Source organism: Macrobrachium nipponense, chromosome 8 (genome assembly GCF_015104395.2).
Source record: "Macrobrachium nipponense isolate FS-2020 chromosome 8, ASM1510439v2, whole genome shotgun sequence".
In the NCBI taxonomy this organism is placed as follows: domain Eukaryota; kingdom Metazoa; phylum Arthropoda; class Malacostraca; order Decapoda; family Palaemonidae; genus Macrobrachium; species Macrobrachium nipponense.
Window position 1 is genome coordinate 107,061,308 of NC_087203.1, and position 17,500 is coordinate 107,078,807.

General features: G+C 38.5%; 2 protein-coding genes across 10 annotated transcripts in view; one reads left to right on the top strand and one right to left on the bottom strand.

Moving 5' to 3' along the window:
* The window catches only part of LOC135222953 (protein extra-macrochaetae-like), a 27,492-nt gene extending 14,845 nt beyond the window's left edge, over positions 1–12,647 (bottom strand). Inside the window, exon 1 of one of the 2 annotated variants that reach the window (XM_064261415.1) lies at positions 11,696–12,647. In XM_064261415.1, the coding sequence (XP_064117485.1) occupies positions 11,696–12,148 (453 nt within the window). In that variant the 5' untranslated portion in view covers positions 12,149–12,647. The remainder of the gene's footprint in view (positions 1–11,695) is intronic. The other variant, XM_064261416.1, reaches the window with a different exon arrangement.
* Positions 1–17,500, top strand: part of LOC135222952 (thyrotropin-releasing hormone receptor-like) — a 576,292-nt gene that overhangs the window by 33,860 nt on the left and 524,932 nt on the right. Inside the window, exons 1-4 of one of the 8 annotated variants that reach the window (XM_064261407.1) lie at positions 2,233–2,524; positions 13,562–13,578; positions 14,035–14,139; positions 16,070–16,157. The exons of 1 other annotated variant lie outside the window; for it this stretch is intronic. In XM_064261407.1, the coding sequence (XP_064117477.1) occupies positions 16,070–16,157 (88 nt within the window). In that variant the 5' untranslated portion in view covers positions 2,233–2,524; positions 13,562–13,578; positions 14,035–14,139. Of the gene's footprint in view, positions 1–2,232; positions 2,525–13,561; positions 13,579–14,034; positions 14,140–14,270; positions 14,974–16,069; positions 16,158–17,500 lie in introns of those variants that run through there. 6 more of the 8 variants (XM_064261406.1, XM_064261405.1, XM_064261408.1 and 3 more) reach the window with 6 other exon arrangements.

Sequence of the window (17,500 nt, forward strand, 5' to 3'; positions counted from 1 at the left end):
TCTCTCTCTCTCTCGCTCTCTCTCTCTCTCTCTATATATATATATATATATATATATATATGTTTGTATTGTGTATATTTTTTGCTATCAAAGGCCACCTGTTATATGTATGTATGTATGTATGTAGTATGTACGATGTATGTATGTATGTCTGTTATGTATATATATATATATATATATATATATATATATAATATATATATATAACTTTATTTATGAGACTACTTATGCTGTTGCAAATTCTTGGCTACTCCATGCTAATTAAATCAGTACATAAACACAGAACCAAGACTATATGCATGACTATGCCAAAAATTGCCATCGCACATGGAATGAAAGGCATTTCTCCTGTAGCACGCACACACACACACACACACACACACACACACACACACACACACACACCACACACACACACACAAGCAAGACTTCAACACCATATGACAACCAGCTTAAGTTCGTTACCACGTCACCACAAACTCAAAGATACAGACAGAAGAACGAACAGACAAGACAGCTGTCTTACAGTCGTCGCCAACGGCCCCGAGAACATCTGCTGCTGTACTACAGAAACAGCAACAGTGTGAAGGGCAGCACATGCAGCAACAGCAGCTGGACAAGAGGAGTAGGAAGAACTTCGGCAAAGACACACCAGCTGCACCAGAAGCGCTCCGGGGACCATGGAGGTGCGGGGGTGGATGGGGCTGGGGATTGTGTGTGTGCTAGGGAGGGATGGGAGTGTGAAGGCAGACGGCTAAATACATTCTGAAAATTCTCTCTCTCTCTCTCTCTCTCTCTCTCTCTCTCTCTGTCAGGGGTAAATTAACGAATTCTCGTCACACATGTTCATTGTAATTATCTTCAAGATTATGAATAGCTGCACAGGTGAGTACTTAATGTGGGGATACATGAGTAATTTTACCCATCGGGAGATGGAGGAATGAAATTAGCGAAGCAAATACTTTATGAACACTCATCGCTACTTAATTCTTCAACATTTTTCTGTCACTGTTGAAAAGATATGATAATTAAATATTGTCTACAAAGTGATTAAATTTCTTCCGTGCAAAAATGACCCAAATACAATACATTTATTTGCATTTTGCTTCCCATAGAATTGAATAACTCGTTTAGTAATTTCTCAAGTAAGCTTCAAAGGTTTTCATCATTATTCACCTTATGAAGGAGTTGTAAAAAAGTTTTACGTATCATTTGGATACTGAACAATAACACTTAACGAGTTCTGGAAATACATGTAATTTAGACTTACTAAAATGCGTTATTTTCACGAAGTTTGATTGAAATGGCGAGCAAGTCAGTGGTGCAAATCATAGGTCAAAATTTCTGTAGCCTTTGGCATTTAAAGGTCAGCTGAACGAACGCAGTCGTGAACTTCAATACGTGACGTGAAACTTAATCGAATCACTAGGACAATGATGAGTTTATTTGCAAACATAATGTTTTTATTTCTTTCTGAAACTTATAATATCGCTTGCATTTACTAATAAAATGTTTTAGGCACTTTTGATGAATAATGATACCAAAGCAGCATTATCACAATGCCTGTCAAAACGTTACATGCTTTGGTAAAATATTTGGGTTAAATGATGCAATTGTTGTGGGTGTATGGCTTCACTGAGACGCATTACACTCATAGGCCACCATATCAAACCATGGCTCAGAGAATGCAGTCAAGTCGTTGCTTTCACGTAAAGCTATGTCGTTATTCAGATAATGTTTGTATGCACGTTCGTGTAAGCGTGACATATGGTTTGAATCATCATTATGCAACTGTTGCCTCATTCTGACAAATGACCAAACCGCATTCCTTTGCGTGCTTCACATTATGGCAGTTCTGGAATCGCTACCGAAACCTTATACGCGTCTTTTATCAAATGTTTTCCATTCATTATTCAGATAGCAAGATCACCCTGATACAATATTGGCTGTAATTTAATGTAAAGATCAATTGCCATAACAGTCCGGGTCTCTTAAGACATATTTTTCAGAAGCAGAAAACTTGATTCAGACGCTGTGAAGTACGTTACAATTTATTTGAGTAAATTGAAAATAAAAGTCAATTAAAGAACAAAATCTACATTGGTAGCATGTAAAATAAATTTTTTACGTATTCCTCAGTCATATGCACGATTTTTTTTTTATTTTACATTTTAGTGGTAAAAGAATGCTTTGAGAGAATGTAACAGGAATGTACGAAACAATACACATCGTCTATTCGTCTTACAGAATTCAGTCATTGATAAACGTCTTGGAGTGTCGTAAACATCCCTTGTGTTTTTGCTGCGTTTTTTCGTTAAATGCTAACGGTTTTAACAAGCGTTCTTGTCACGTGACGATTAACAACGACGTGTGTTACTGAAGTGTGCGATTTATTTAATTAATACGAAGAATAATTACTATATTGGGCCTAGGCTTCTAAGCAAGTTTAGGCTACCCGAGGTTCACGCTATGGAGCGTCATGTCCTTCCCCGTCTCTACAAAGTTAGTCGTTACATGACACAAGGTATTTCTGTACATGACGTGTTTTATTAATGTATGAATAGGCAAGCTGCATATCTTGAAAACACTTTTAGTTGCAGGCTTAAATGAGAGGTTTCTCGTCGTGTTAGCTAGCCTACACACCTAACCAACGTGACCTACCTATACTCTGTTTTTTTCCATCTGTCCACCCGCCTGTGGTGTTTTGTATGGTAACACTGCGTCCTGGGCTTTAGATAGTTATGCTATGTGTAAGTTTTAGGTAATTAAAAGGGTGCCTGTGTGTACATTTGCAACTGAAATGTGTTTTAATAATTTACTGTATGCGAATTACACCGTTAATATTCGAAATAGGATATTATTATAATTGTTGAATGTAAGCTAAATGTAACTATCCAAAGCCCGGGACGCAGTGTTACCATACTAAAACACCACAGCCGGATGGACAGATGGAAAAAAACAAGAGTATAGGTACGGATGTTTTAAAGACAAGGTAAGCTAAACTCTCTAGTATAAGCTAAAGATTGTAGACAAAAGCTCACTATAAACTAAAAAAAACATAAAATAAGTACATAATTAACAAAATATATATTTTAAAAGCTTCCTGTGACATTCTTGGTTAACATATTAGAGCTAGCCTACCTATTATATTAGCCTAGGCTGCCTAGTTTGCTAACAACTCTAGATGTGGTCAAAGCTCGTTTGAATGCAATTTAGTGATCAGGTTGGTTAATAATGGCACACATCTGAACTAGCCTATGGAAAATAGTATAGTAAAACGTTGGATGGTCGATTGTTGCTTATAATCTATAGCTGTAACAAGCAGCCCAGTCAGAATTTGCGCTATATTGAACACGGCAATAGGCCTATGTTGCTGGCCTGAGTACTAGGGTTCAGCGAATGGGCAAAGAACTTATCATAATTAAATAGCTGACTGGGCTGTAAGAATGCAAAGATCCAAACACATAACCGAATTGCTTAATCAGCGGGCCAACCCCCCCCCCCCCCTTTTAGCTTTAAAAAAAAATAGATTTCAACGGGGATACTTCCTAACCTAGGGTAAAAAAACCGCATGGTACAGGGATGGACCATGTACAATCAATGTGTACAACCCCAAGAAAAGTACATTATAACGCGTCCTGACGCCGGATTAGAGGTCTTTAGCTCCGTTTCTCACCAACAACTAGTCGTGTCTGATGCCCATCTCCAATGTCAGGACGCGTTATAATGTACTTTTTTTGGGGTTGTACACATTGATCGTACATGGTCCACCCCTGTACCATGTGGTTTTTTACCTAACCTAACCTTTCCTTAGGGTGCCATTCCTTGACCTTGCTGAGGGTTGGGGGCTGCTTTTGCCTCTCCATCCTGGAACTCCTTAACCCCCAAAACATGACATTGTACATAGGAAAACGATGTGTACACAACTACTATTCAACAATACCATTCCCGCCTTTCCTAGCCTAACCCATTTAAGGTTAATGAATACTGTAGATTACTGTAGGCTACACGTTTTGTATTATGGCGTCTGATTTGCTAGGTAGCATAGAAGGGCATTGCTATCGAAGGGACATAGGATATAAAATCTGTATAGCCTATAGGAGCCAAAAAAGGAAAATAAAACAGGTGGAAGAGTTTCTGTGTAAGTATATAATGCTGGAGAGTTCATCCTGGAATTTGCACTTAAAAGAACACAGCTGTAAATATTGCTTTATTTTTCTTGATCACCTCTATTATTCGGAGGAAGCTTAATGGTGAATATATACATTGTGCACACTATCTAATAACCTATGTATGTTGTACACAATGTATGCATGTTGTTAATTTAACCCTGTGAATGGGAAGGCCACTTTCTGTACATAGCAAATCTTGGAATACTTTACATAGTAAATCTTGGAATAAAAGTTATATCTTAGGCGGTTAACGTTTAAAGTCATAGTTGTCATGACTTAATCTTACGAATGCCTTTGCTGTCAATTCATAGTCATAAAGGAGACACAATATATTACTTGTAATTGACAGCAAAGGCATTAATAAGGATAGGTCATCTCACAATAAGTTTAAATGTTGACCTCCAATGATATAAATTTTATTCCAAGATCTGCTGTTAAGATAGTGATCTTCCCATCCATAAGGTTAAGTTAACAGCAAGCTTACATTGTGTATACCATAAATCGGTAGTCAAGAAAAATAAAACAATAGTTACAATTGTGTTCTTTTAAGCGCAAATTCCAGGATGAATTCTCCAGCATTATATACTTATACTCAGAAACTCATCCACTTGCTTTATATTGATCCTATACAGATGTTCCCTATATTCCATGACCCATCTATAGCAAAATCTTTCTACCCTACCTTGCTCCTTCTTCCCAAAACTGACAAAAGTTTTCCTCAAACTATTATCCCATTTTCCTACAAAATAAAACTTATCAAAACAGTTTTTTTAATAAATCAAAACAGTTTTATTAATAAATTCACCTATCATAGTGTGATGCCAGAAAGCAGCCAGATAACCTGCACTCGATCTATCCCTTACCTATGTTAGTGTATAGGCTACCATATCCTTGCTTCTCTCTATCCTTCTCACTTTACATCACAGCTCAATCAATGCATCTAAGTAATTTCCATACAATCCAATTTTGGCTTTCAACGACAAGTCTCGCCTTTCATACCTTTTACAGAGATATTGCTATCGGCCTTTCTTGACATATTTTGTAACTTATCCATTACCCATTTCATTTACCCTTGAATATCTGTGGGATGAATCAACAACTGCCATATTTTCCAAAAGCTAAATTGGTGCTTTCACTGATTTCATGTAATTTCCTCGAATAGTAAAATTCTAAATGAGATCTTTACAAAGGTGTGCGGAGATAACTTTATGAAAGATAAACGAATGGCCACATTGTGACTGGGCCTCAAGGCTCGCCCTCCCCAGTGTACTGAAGGCTAAGTAAAACAGCTGGGGAAGGGCAGAAAGCTCCCCTGGGGATCTTACTCATACAAAGGCACACTCCTAGAATTAAGATGCCATATGCTACTTCTCTCCTCCCCCCAGATGTACAAGCAACACCAAAATAGGTTCCTCCCGCGTCCTGAGGGAGTTATGAGAAGGGGTTAGGGGATTACCCGTTATAGGTCTATTTGTTTTACCAGGTTTCGTGCGGTAGTAAAGTTTGTTTTTTGTGAGGATTTTAATCTTGGAGTTTAGGTCTAATCTTTGTTGAGTTAATATTGTCTTTATGATAAGCCTTGACTCATAGGTTGGTTCTTTAGAGGTATACTGGTATTCAATGGAACATTTAAGATTTCACATATCTTCGGCATCTTGCCGTACTACTTTGCAACTAACAGTATATTATATTGGCCCTAAATTTAAGCCACATATGTACATATATTTCTACGTGACACTGCCTTACCGAACATGTGTGACCAAAATTTGGCAGCAGTTTAAAGAAAACATAGCTCCTCGGAGAGTTTGACGGTAATAGCTATTGTTTCAGTTTGCGTTGGTCTAGCTTTTCCCCGGAAAAGTAATAAATTCTTTGTTGGGACATTTGTTTTGCTCATAAAAGGGATCTGCCAAGCTGAATGCAGTTTGCCATTAATGCTTGGTCGGAATCGGTTAACACAGCAACAAGATGCCAACTAAAATATATGTTGCTGGACACATTATAATAAAACAATTAAGCTGTGCCCACCGATAAACGTTCCCGTCGAAGGAAGACCATCCCTTTTCCTACGAATGGGGAGGAGGTGGCGTGGCATCTCCTAAGAATAGGCGTAGGCCTCTCAGAATGGGCGCGGTGACATGAACGAAGTGTCGAGGGTTGTATGGTCGCTCTATTCGAGTTATTTGCTCCTATGTCAAAGAATCACTAAACCGAGCAGTGCAGGTAAAGATATTTCTTTATTATTTTGTAATCGGTTATATCCATTCTGAATACGTCTCAATGAATTAGTATTGAGAGAGAGAGAGAGAGAGAGAGAGAGAATCTGGTGACAGGCTTAAAGTATGAGTGCAGGTGTTGATGTTGGTAGGAGGGAAATTGGGGGGGGGGGGGGGGGTTACCTTCGGTAAACTGGGTAGGGGAAGTATATAGGGACTCTGCCGTTGCCGCTACTGCTGTCTAAGCTGTGGGTGTAATGCGACCACGTGCAGTAGGGCCCAAAAGTGTTACGGAGGAGGAGAGCGTGTGTGCCTCCTGATTTTGAAAAAGCCCCACCAGCGCGCCGGGTGTTGAGTGAGAGATCTACAAATGGCAGTTGGTTGACGGGAGCTTTCGAACTACCGCTCCTTCTGTTGCCGCCGTCAGCAGATGTTCCAAGGTCATGCTATGCGGGTGGTTGCGCGCGCGTGCCCCATCGGTTGTCTCAGTCATGAGCAGTACGCTGTCTGTGAGTAATTGAATTGCGGAGATGAATCGGTGAAGGCTTTGATTTACTTTTTGCACAGACTCGTTATGCAACAAAAATATATATATATATTATGTATATTATATATATATATATATAATATATATATAGATATTACTAAATATATATATATAGTGTGTGTGTGTGTGTGTGTATATATATGTGTGTGTGTGTGTGTGTGTGTGTATTAGACAGGTACCTTTATTCAAAACGTAGGTTTGTGGTTTTGTAGTAAGTCAGGTAACTTATTCCAAACGTATGTTTTTTGTGGTTTTTTTGTAATAACGGATGGGTAATAAAGTACTTATGTATGAATGTATGTATACTGACACGAAAATACTGTATATACTTCATAGTGGGTTTCAAGGTGGCGCAGGCCCCATTTAAGAATTAACATATGGTTCTCAACGAAATGTCAATACGCAATGTGCGGTTAACCGATTAGCTGCTATTTAACCTTTTCCTGCTGTAGAGCGCAGGTGTTACATTACCCCCACAAAGTGCGGGTATCCGATGTCAGCGGGTAAACTGACGCGAACACCACCATCGATACGTGAGGCGATGGAAGTGATATTGGTTGGTGGGGTGCGCGCAGGTGTGTGTGTGAGAGAGGATTTTTTTTTTTTTTTTTTTTTTTTGTCTAATTTTGAAAATTTGGCTCTATAGCCAAGCACTGCGCTATCTTCATACATTCAGCGCTTAAGACAGTTAAAGAAGGAGTTGGAAAGCGCACACAGGATTTTTCGGTTTTTGAAATTTTGGCTCTAAAGCCAAAGACTGTGGTACTGTTCATCCATTCAGCGTTTAAGACTGTTACGAGAGAGAGAGAGAGAGACTTTAATATTCTCGAGAGTCAGGGCCCATCCCCATCCCCCATCATTTCCCTCAAGTAGATATTGTGTGCTATATACTCCCATCTGAAATTTGGTGCAAATAACACAAATCTTGAAACAGATGTAGCTTACACAAGTCTATATGCAGCACTAGAAGAAATGTTGTACAAAACTTACTGAATTAACATCAACTACATTCTAGGGTAATTATTAGTAAATATCTCTGCTCCTTCATGCTGACAGACTAGAATGTAACCTTCAAGAAAAGCGTATGTCATCACCCTTGTTTGTAAAGTCACTATAACATCCCACTTGTTTATCATTTCTCTGTATGTTATCTTGTAAACATCCAGACTTAATAAGTCAGGCCCTTGAGCAACTCCAGAAGTTTTGGCAACCAAGGAGCCCACACGCAACAGTCTAAGGGTGAAAGGTAAACTCCTTTCTTGTGCATCAAAACAACTTAATTGCATTTCGCAGGAAAAAGGAGGGAGGCAGCAGGAACACCGTGTATCTATGAAAAATGGGACGCAGCATATACCAGCTTGTTAGTCATAGACCAATAATGCTGCTCTTTCATAAACATGACTTGGAATGGTTTTCAATCCGGAACCAAGAACCACGCAGGAAGTTTAGTGCCATGTTTTGAATCTCTCTCTCTCTCTCACCAACGGATGTGAACTAGACAGGAAAATGACTAGTAGAGATGTCCCCATGGGGGGGTTGGAATGCATTACGCGGTGCACTGTAGGCATTGCTTAGGTAGAAACACATGTAGTCCCTTCGGGCCCAAGCTGCAACCAGAGCCTTTCATTCCTATTACAGTACCTCCGTTCATATTCTCTTTATTCCTCTCCTAACAGTTGTTCCATAGTGCAACTGCGAGGTTTTCCTTCTGTTACATCTTTAAAAACTTTGTAGTTAATGTTACAGAAGTGTTCCACAAAATAAAGGTATTATGATTAGATTGATGTCTTGTAACAGCACAGAGACACTGGCTCACCGATTAACCAATAGTTATATATATATTATTATATATATATATATATATATATATATATATATATATAGATATATAATATTATATATTATATATATATATATATAACACTAGACCCGCTCTTTGAATAGTCCATTGTAATTGGTCCGAAATTCTGATTTATCGTTCACCGATTTCAGAGAGAAAGTCATTCCTCCAGTGTTATAATTTTCAACGTAGGGTGAATGTCCATTGGGAAAAAAGGAAAGGAAAAGGGTTGTTGACGAAAGTAACAAATAATGATAAAAACTATAAAGACTGTATCGAAATACACGGAGTGTGCCCAGCAGAAAGTTCCGTGACCTGAGGTTCCTTTCTCCATTACACGCAACTTTACTTGGTTATCGTCAAAAAACAAAATAAAAAAGCTAACTCTCCGACATAATTGGGCCATTCAAAACTGTTTGGGTGAGAGACGACGTCTGTGTTTGGGTTTTGGGGAAGACGACGACGCCAACATCTCGGGAAAGAGACCACAGGTGTGCAAACACCTGTGTTTGATTAATTTTCAACACCTCCATCGAATGCCGGGTGGATGGAGTTGGTTGCCTAAGGCGCGAACACACACACACACACACATATATATATGTACGTGTGTGTGCACTTTTACTTCGTGCTGTTAGACGGGAATGCCTTCTGAGTTTCAATGAATCTTGTATATTTTACACAGTAAAAATTTCTAATCTCCATGTTGTAGGTAGTGCAGTGGCAAACAAATATAATCCATCGGATTAATGCTGAAGCTGTGTTGCATTCAACGCGGCCTCACGCCGTCGTTTGCTATGCTACTCTATTAATTGCACGTGCGGGTGTGTCCTCATGTACGTGCCTGTCTGTCACAGGTGGTACAGGTGAAACTTCTCGAAAAGCAGAGACATTTAGATAAGACACTAGCCCAAGGATTATCCTCGCTTTTACCACCTGGCCCCACTTGCCAGCAGTGAAACGAGTAACACCTGAGTCGCATTGCCCTTTTTATTTTATTTTATTTTTTTTATTTTAGTTTTTTTAAGAGAGAGAGAGAGAGAGAGAGAGAGAGAGAGAGAGCTTGTCTGATTCGAAATTAATCTTTTTAGCAGCTGCATTCCTCATGTGATGTTTGCGTTTGGATACTGTCTTTTTTTTTTCTTTTCTTTTTAATATTTCCTTTTGCCCTTATGTATTATATAGGGCATTTTGTATGGTGGAAGCTTCTTTGCTGAGTTAATGACAGTGCTTAGCATGTCTCAACTGGGTGTGAGTTTAATAACTACTTTTATTTTATTTAAAAATATATTTTTTAGGATGAAATCATTATGCATGGTGAAAAGTGTAATGCTGTCCTTGTAGAGTTTAACTCATCTCCAATTTAGTGTATCAAAGCAAGCAACAAATTCGCGAAATCATCAACGCCTGTCATATTTAAAAAAAAATCGACTTATAAACCTCTCGTCCCGCCATCCTTGCCTCTTTTCGCTGCTACTATTAGCTATTACTTCTAATATTATTTATATATTATTATAATTATTATTATTATTATTATTATTAATAAAAATACTAATAATAATAATAAAAAATAAAAATAATAATATTAATAACGGTGATGACAATAAAGCAGTGATAACTATAGAGTCCTCCATCACAGGCTAGAAGATCGGATAAGTGCAGGGAGATGTGCCGTAGGATGATGGGGTGGGGTGGTGGACGGGTAAGGGGGGGGGTTGTTACTGAGCGTTGGTAGGTCTCTCACACGTGCTCTGGACCAAAGGCTACAGATTATACCAACTGCTGAGGAGGTATTTTGCCGTCATGAGTACGAATAAGGAAGGGAAGAGAAGAGGAGGGATGAATATATATATATATATATATATATATATATATATATATATATATATATATATATATATATATAGTATGTGTGTGTGTGTGTATTAGTATGTATACATATAGGTAAATCTTATTTTATTTCCCTTCTCTTCTCGCGCTGTATAAGATGAATGTGACAACATTTCTAACAGTTTAGTGCACCTGCAACGCAATTCGCTATATATATAAACTTTGACAGTGTGTGCACCTGCAATGCAATCCTAATAAATATATAATGTCAAGAGTTAGTTTTGTTTCTTATGTTGTGCAGGCAAGACGTAAACTTTTAACGAGATTGTCAGAGTAAAACAGTATGTTTCACGATGCAGGTGTTACTGAAACAAACTACAATAGAAATAGGCGGTAATGTAGTTTTCGTAATATGTATCTTAATTCAGGAATTTCATCAATCATATGACTAAACTAAAACGTACTTAAACAAAGCATACTTCCGGTACCCGTTGATCATCCCGAACACACAAACACACTAACTAACTCTGTATGTATTATATAGATTATATATATATATATCTATATATATATCATATATAATATATATATATATATATATATATATATATATATAGTTATATATATTATATATTAAATAAGAAATGACAATAAGTCTTATAGTTTTATAGTGAAATTGAAAGTAATTATGTACTTATAACAAGTAGGTTAGGCTCCTATGTGAACTTACTGGATACATTTTATCTAGATATGAAAAATACACAAGTTTGCTTAATTCTAATCACTGTTGCACATTTCATGGTGCTGATGGGAAATATATGTAAAAAGCGCAGTATCATGGAAAAAACTGACTTAGTTTACGTATTTAAACACGACCAAATCTTTTACAAGTAATTACATAACCTCGGTATGTGGCAAATTGCAATTACGCTACTGGTGTCAGTAACTTTTGCCAAAAATAAAAAATCCTCTCTTGAACTGATTTGATTCAAAACTTATTAAAAAAGTTATTCTAACACAAGGAGAATTTCAACACTAAAGTTTTACGAGGTTTGAAAACAGCAGGGAACAGGGAATGAAATAACGCACTTACCGGTGTCTGCAGCGTATTAGGAGTTGAAAGGACTCCCAGAGGTTGTCTGTTGGGGTTAAGGCTGGGCATAGGCGGCAAGTTCGGGTGTGGCGTGGGTGGCAGAAGACCATGGGCCGACATTGGAGACATGGGCGGCGTTAGGAGTCTGGCCGTAGGCTCATCTTTGAGGCCAGGGTGGTCCTCGAGGGCGTGCTGCAAGTCACAGATGTAGTCGATGACGTGCTGGATGAGTTCCAGTCTGGTTACTTTCCTGTTCCTTGGGATGTGGGGGACGATTTCCCGTAGTTTGTCCAAGTAGAGGCGCATCTCGGCCTCCACTTCTCCGCTGGGAGGGTGTCTGTGGGAACGGCGCCCTCTCTCATTCACACCCATTCCTCCTCCTCCAACTCCAACTCCTCCTCCTCCACCACCTGCGACAGCAGGTGACAAGTCGTCGTGCGTGGGCCTCATCATTTTGTCGTTTGACGGTAATTCAAGTGCGACTTGAAAACTCAGCTGTGGTTGAGATTAACTTCGACTCTTGTACGGTATACGTGAAGACTCGAAGTTCAAAGCTAGTTTTGAGTTATATATTTTCAGTATCTTTCAGCAAGAAAACAACCATTAAGTCACTGGAGTAAGAAAGAACACCGGTCTTGTGCAAACGTTCAAAGAAATGTTTGAAAACAGTCGGCGAAAAGTTCGCAGAGTTCACAACAGCACCACTGGGATTTGTAGGCGTTCAGCGCTTCACGGGAGAGTACCGCGTCCTGCCGCTCCGATGTCTTCCTCACTACTACTGATACGAGGGGTTGTTATCACTATTTTACGTGAGTGGGGAAAGGGGGTTGGGCGGAGGGGCTCGGTTGCACGTGGCAAATTAAAACCCAGTTGGGACACGAACGTTGGCCTTCTTCGCGAGCTCCTTGTATTATGACAATCCGAAACACATGACAACTGGGTGCTCACAGATGCTGAACAGACCTTTCCCAAAATGTTACGACCATCTGGAAAGTCTTTCTGAAAGCGTCTCGAATTGTTGCAGGATGCGTCAGTCCAGTTGAGTCTATGGTATACGTCCATGCCATTTCGGTGCAGTTTTTCGGTTAGCTTGATGTTTATGATTAAGATGAATGTATTGATTGTGTTTACAGCAAATAATTCGAGTACATATGAAAACTGACGCATCAGATCGGTAATTATTTTGTCGTAAGGAAACGTGCATCAGGAATTGCGCTTTTCGACCAATCGGAGGCCCGTTTCCCACGCACGTCACAAAAGGGGGAGGCGCCCGAATCGCACCATTGGCAGAGGCGGTAACATGCCTCGTAGGCAGATGTGTGTACCAGCTGTCGCACACGTGGTATGCTATCCTCGGAGCGCTTTTAGCTTGCTTAAGATGCCGGCTTGCATTTTAAAAACCTCTAACAAATGTTCCATGAATGATTTTTAAATGCAGCTGTTGCTGCTACTGCTACTGCTGCTTCTGCTGTTAGCTAGCCGGAGTTCCGGCCAAAGTCTTTAAAGGGAAGAAGAAGAGCGTCTGTTGTTTTAATTAATAAAATGTTAATTGATGCGTTTTTCTTATCGTCTCTCTGTCAGATATTCACCTCCCTATCCTTAGCAATATTTATTGGGTACCTAAAAGTGATCTTCGAACGTTATTGGTTTTGATAAAGGGTAAACGTTATTTTACTGGCGCTGTCGGGCTAATATAAAATTTTAAAGGCTTCATTTAGCCCAACCACTTACAGTGCGAAAAAAAAACTGCAACCTTTTCTTAGGATTATTGAAAATGACAATGACTATTTTCAATTTTTTTGCAGTACATTATTATTATTATTATTATTATTATTATTATTATTATTATTATTTTCTTTCTTACAGGCTTCCTCAGCATAATAGTTAAGTACAAAAACAGTTAATGAGCCAGAACGTGAGGAGTTAATTATATTTTTACTGCAAAATGTTAACCATAAACGATTCAGACCTTAAATCCATGAAGCATATTTACATAATTTTTAATTAGGTATTGAAAACATAGCATAACTTTTTTTTTTAATTTAATCTGGTTGCTTTTTTGTATCAAAGAATTTACAGAATGTAAATTTTTGTTTGTAAACTGGTTATTTTTCTTTTTGTACCAAAGAATTGAAGGCAAATTGGCTTTTAATTTAGGATAATTTTTGAAGTTAGGTTAGGTTCGCTTGTTCACTTTTGTAGATGCAAAAGTTTTCATTATTATTTTCATGTGTAGTTAGAGGTTTCAAGGCTTAGATCACGATTGCTTGCCATAGTTTTTTCTTTATATGATTCGAGAATATATTTTATAGTAATTTTAGAACTTTTATTAAAAATAGGTATGGCTAACTTACTATTCCCGTCTGTAAGTTCTGGCTCATTAAATTCATTAGCTTTACAATACAAGAACTTCATGCAAGATACTGGGAGCATCGTTCAACGAGGTACGTCCCTTCTGTTTGTATATTTATATTCTGAAATGAATTCATATATTTATGTCTTAACTATTCGAAAAGTTATCGAACAACAAAACTGCATTTTTCCACGGGCTGATTGATTGATTGATTGGGTGTTGTTGGCGATGGTTGACTAACAAAGTATTTCATTGTGACTATTCCAATGTTGTCACGGTTTTTACGAAGGTTGAGCTTTTCGCATTGATCTCGGCCCTGGTGATATCATATGACCTTGAAAGTATATATCTGAAATAGAAATATATTTCAAGGTTAAATGATTATTGGTGATGTTTCACATTCTATTCGTGAGTGGGCGCGGTTCGATTGCGAGAAAAAACGTTTCATGCCATCTGTTTCTGCAATGACTCTCATCTCATTCAAGAAAAAAGATGGGAGGTGTCGTATTGATTTGAAGGCTTTCATGAAGAATGTCAAAAGTGCATGCTTTCTGACATCATCTTGGCATGTTGCAGCCAAACCGTATCAAGTAGCTAATATTTTTTCTATATTGGTGGCAAAATGGATGGGACAGTCATTTTTCACCAGTATTGATGAAGTAATTGCGAATTGGGCAAAGTCTGGCTGGAAGATACTAGAAGATGCCTGAAACATGTTTGTTTGTTATCGCATTCGTGTAACGAAGTCGATATTGTGTTGAAATCCTGTGACACTGTCCACCAGTATACGTAAGTGCATGAAACAATGAACACATCAGGGTTGAAGACGGATTGAAATCACGAAAATATGAACATTTGAAAACCACGACATCTGTTTTAACCTGCACAGGACGGGGGATGTATCTTCAATCAGCATTTTATAAGAGTAAGTATATATATTTGGTATAAGTTTTTATGATAATGTGAAATATGATGTATATGAAATATTTGACCATAGAAAGTTTAACGTAGGGCTTTGGTTTCAAGATGTGTTCATGCCAAAGTATTCGAAATGGTGGGAAAGCGTTGTGGGCGTGTGCTTGTGCAGTGTTGGGATGTTTAAGGGCGTGTATTTCCTGCAATGTGTTCGGCATGTCTGGTTCATATTTTTTATGTCGGCGTGCATGAAGGCTTTTTGGAATTGAGGCAAGTTCGGTCAAACGTCTAGTGTAGATCAAAACCTTTCCGGTGAGCGTTAGGAATCGCTCATGCATGAATGAAAGAGAAGGTATAGGACATTTTGAGATGAACTTCCCAGCAACGCAATATGTCTGGTTACAAGGACTGAAATCTTGAGAAATTTAAGCGATTCGCAGGAGATGCTGTGAAAAGGTTGGTAGATGTAAAAGAGATGCTGTGAAAAGGTTGGTAGAGGTAAAGGTGCTTTGAAACGGTTAGTAGTGTTGAAAAGAAGGAGCGCAGTGCCATGAGGTGGTTTGGTCACGTGTACAGATGGGAGGAAGGTAGTTTTCTGGAGAGTGTGCACGGTTTAGAAGTTTGTTTTGGAGAAACTAGGGAAAAATAACTTGGGAAAGATATTCTGAGTGTTTTTCAAGAGTTGGAGTAATGTAAAGGCATTGGTACATTGGAAGCTGTGTAAGATAGCAGGGATTAATTAAGTATGATGAAATCTGGATGTTTTCTGAGTGAGGCTCATCCTTAATTTTGCAGTTGAAGAATGACTGACTGTAGCAGCAGTAATTTGTTTTATTGTTTTATAGAGCCACCTGCAGTTAGATGAAGCGCCTTGTATGCTTTGCATGTATGAACATTGTGCGTATATACAGGCCATGCACTTGATTTTCATAGCAGAATTATATGATTGATGCAGGGAGACGGTGGGGTAATTGATGGAACGACTGTCATGCAGTGAATAGTAATTTTAAAACGACTGATCGGATAATCATTAAAGGCAATTTGTTCGAGGGTCAGTTGCGATTTAGATTAATCTTTCTTTATTTTTTTTCTCTCTCCTCGGACAGATGGCTGCGTTGCGATTAAGGTCTGACAGAATAGGTAAGCTGCGGAGAAGATTTTGGGGGAGAGCTGGGCCTTCGACTTTATCTTTGGGTACGGTGAAATCTTTCATTTTTATAAAGTCCTTTGAATATAGCGTATCTAGTAGTATAGCAGTATCGAGTAGGTCAGAAGTATCTAGTAGTTTAGTACTCATGTACCTAGCGGAATATTTTTTTTCCTATGATAGGTTTTGTATTCTTTTTTAATATATGTTCGTGCGTGTTAGAATTATGGGCCAAGGGTGTAGAAAGTGCAGATGTGTTTAGGAAGGAAAGGGTCTCTTTCCTGTACTGTATCTTCCACAGATCTCTAGTCTTATCCAGGCTCCCTTTTCATCTGTCTCATCCAAGTAGGCCAAGGTCTTCCTACTCGTCTGGTGCCCACAGGAGCCCAGATCGTAAATATCGCTTACAGATCTCTCAGGGGTTGCGCTAAGGTCATGTCCAATACGTCACCAGCTCCCTTGTTCGTCTTTACCTCGGTTACATAATATGAAACTAACGTGATTCCCCATATGTTATCACGGACATCTCTACCTTGGCGGCTGGCTATTAACATTCGTCCTAGACTTACATTTTTTTTTTATCTTACTTTGGTACGCATTTTCAGAATGTTTGTTTTCCCAATCTTGTCCAGCCTGCACAGTGCATGTAATGATATTTCATCTCTATTAATGCGCCATTTCCTCGTTAGCTGTTTTTCTAATTTTTTAGTCATCTTTCTAGCTATATGATCCATCATATATAGCAAACTATAAATTTCGGGGTCTCGTTTTCATGACATCGCATTGGCTTATGTCAGGTCAACCTAGTGAAGGGGTTTTGGACCAAATGGTGGGATAAAATGGCCCCAAAAATGGCGGATGAACCTAGGTCAGTGTAACCAAAACCTTTCATTGCTGTTTTGGTAGGAGGAAATTCCATATGATTGGTGGATGGACTTCTTTTTCTTGAAGCTACAGGTGTTAGATTCTTCCGGGTTGTTAATTTCATGAAGTTCTGCTAACTTGGTAGTTGTAAGTCATAATACTCTTTATATCGCTGTCTTAAGAAGTTCCAGTGGCTTGGGATACTGTTGCACGTTTTTCCAAAGTATAGTCCTCCCTTTTTTTTCTTTTCTTTTTTTTTTCTATAGGAATGTCTTCTGAATAGCGGACGATCCTCTCCTGAGGCCACTGCAACCACAATTTTGATTCTTGTGGAACAATGGGAAATGACCAAGATGGCATTTTTGGGTGTTTGGTAGAGTGAAAATCACCAAATAGCCAGGGGCTTTACACACACACACACACACACACACACACACACACACACACATATATGTATATATATATATATATATATATATATATATATATATATATATATATATATATATATATATTATGTATGTAT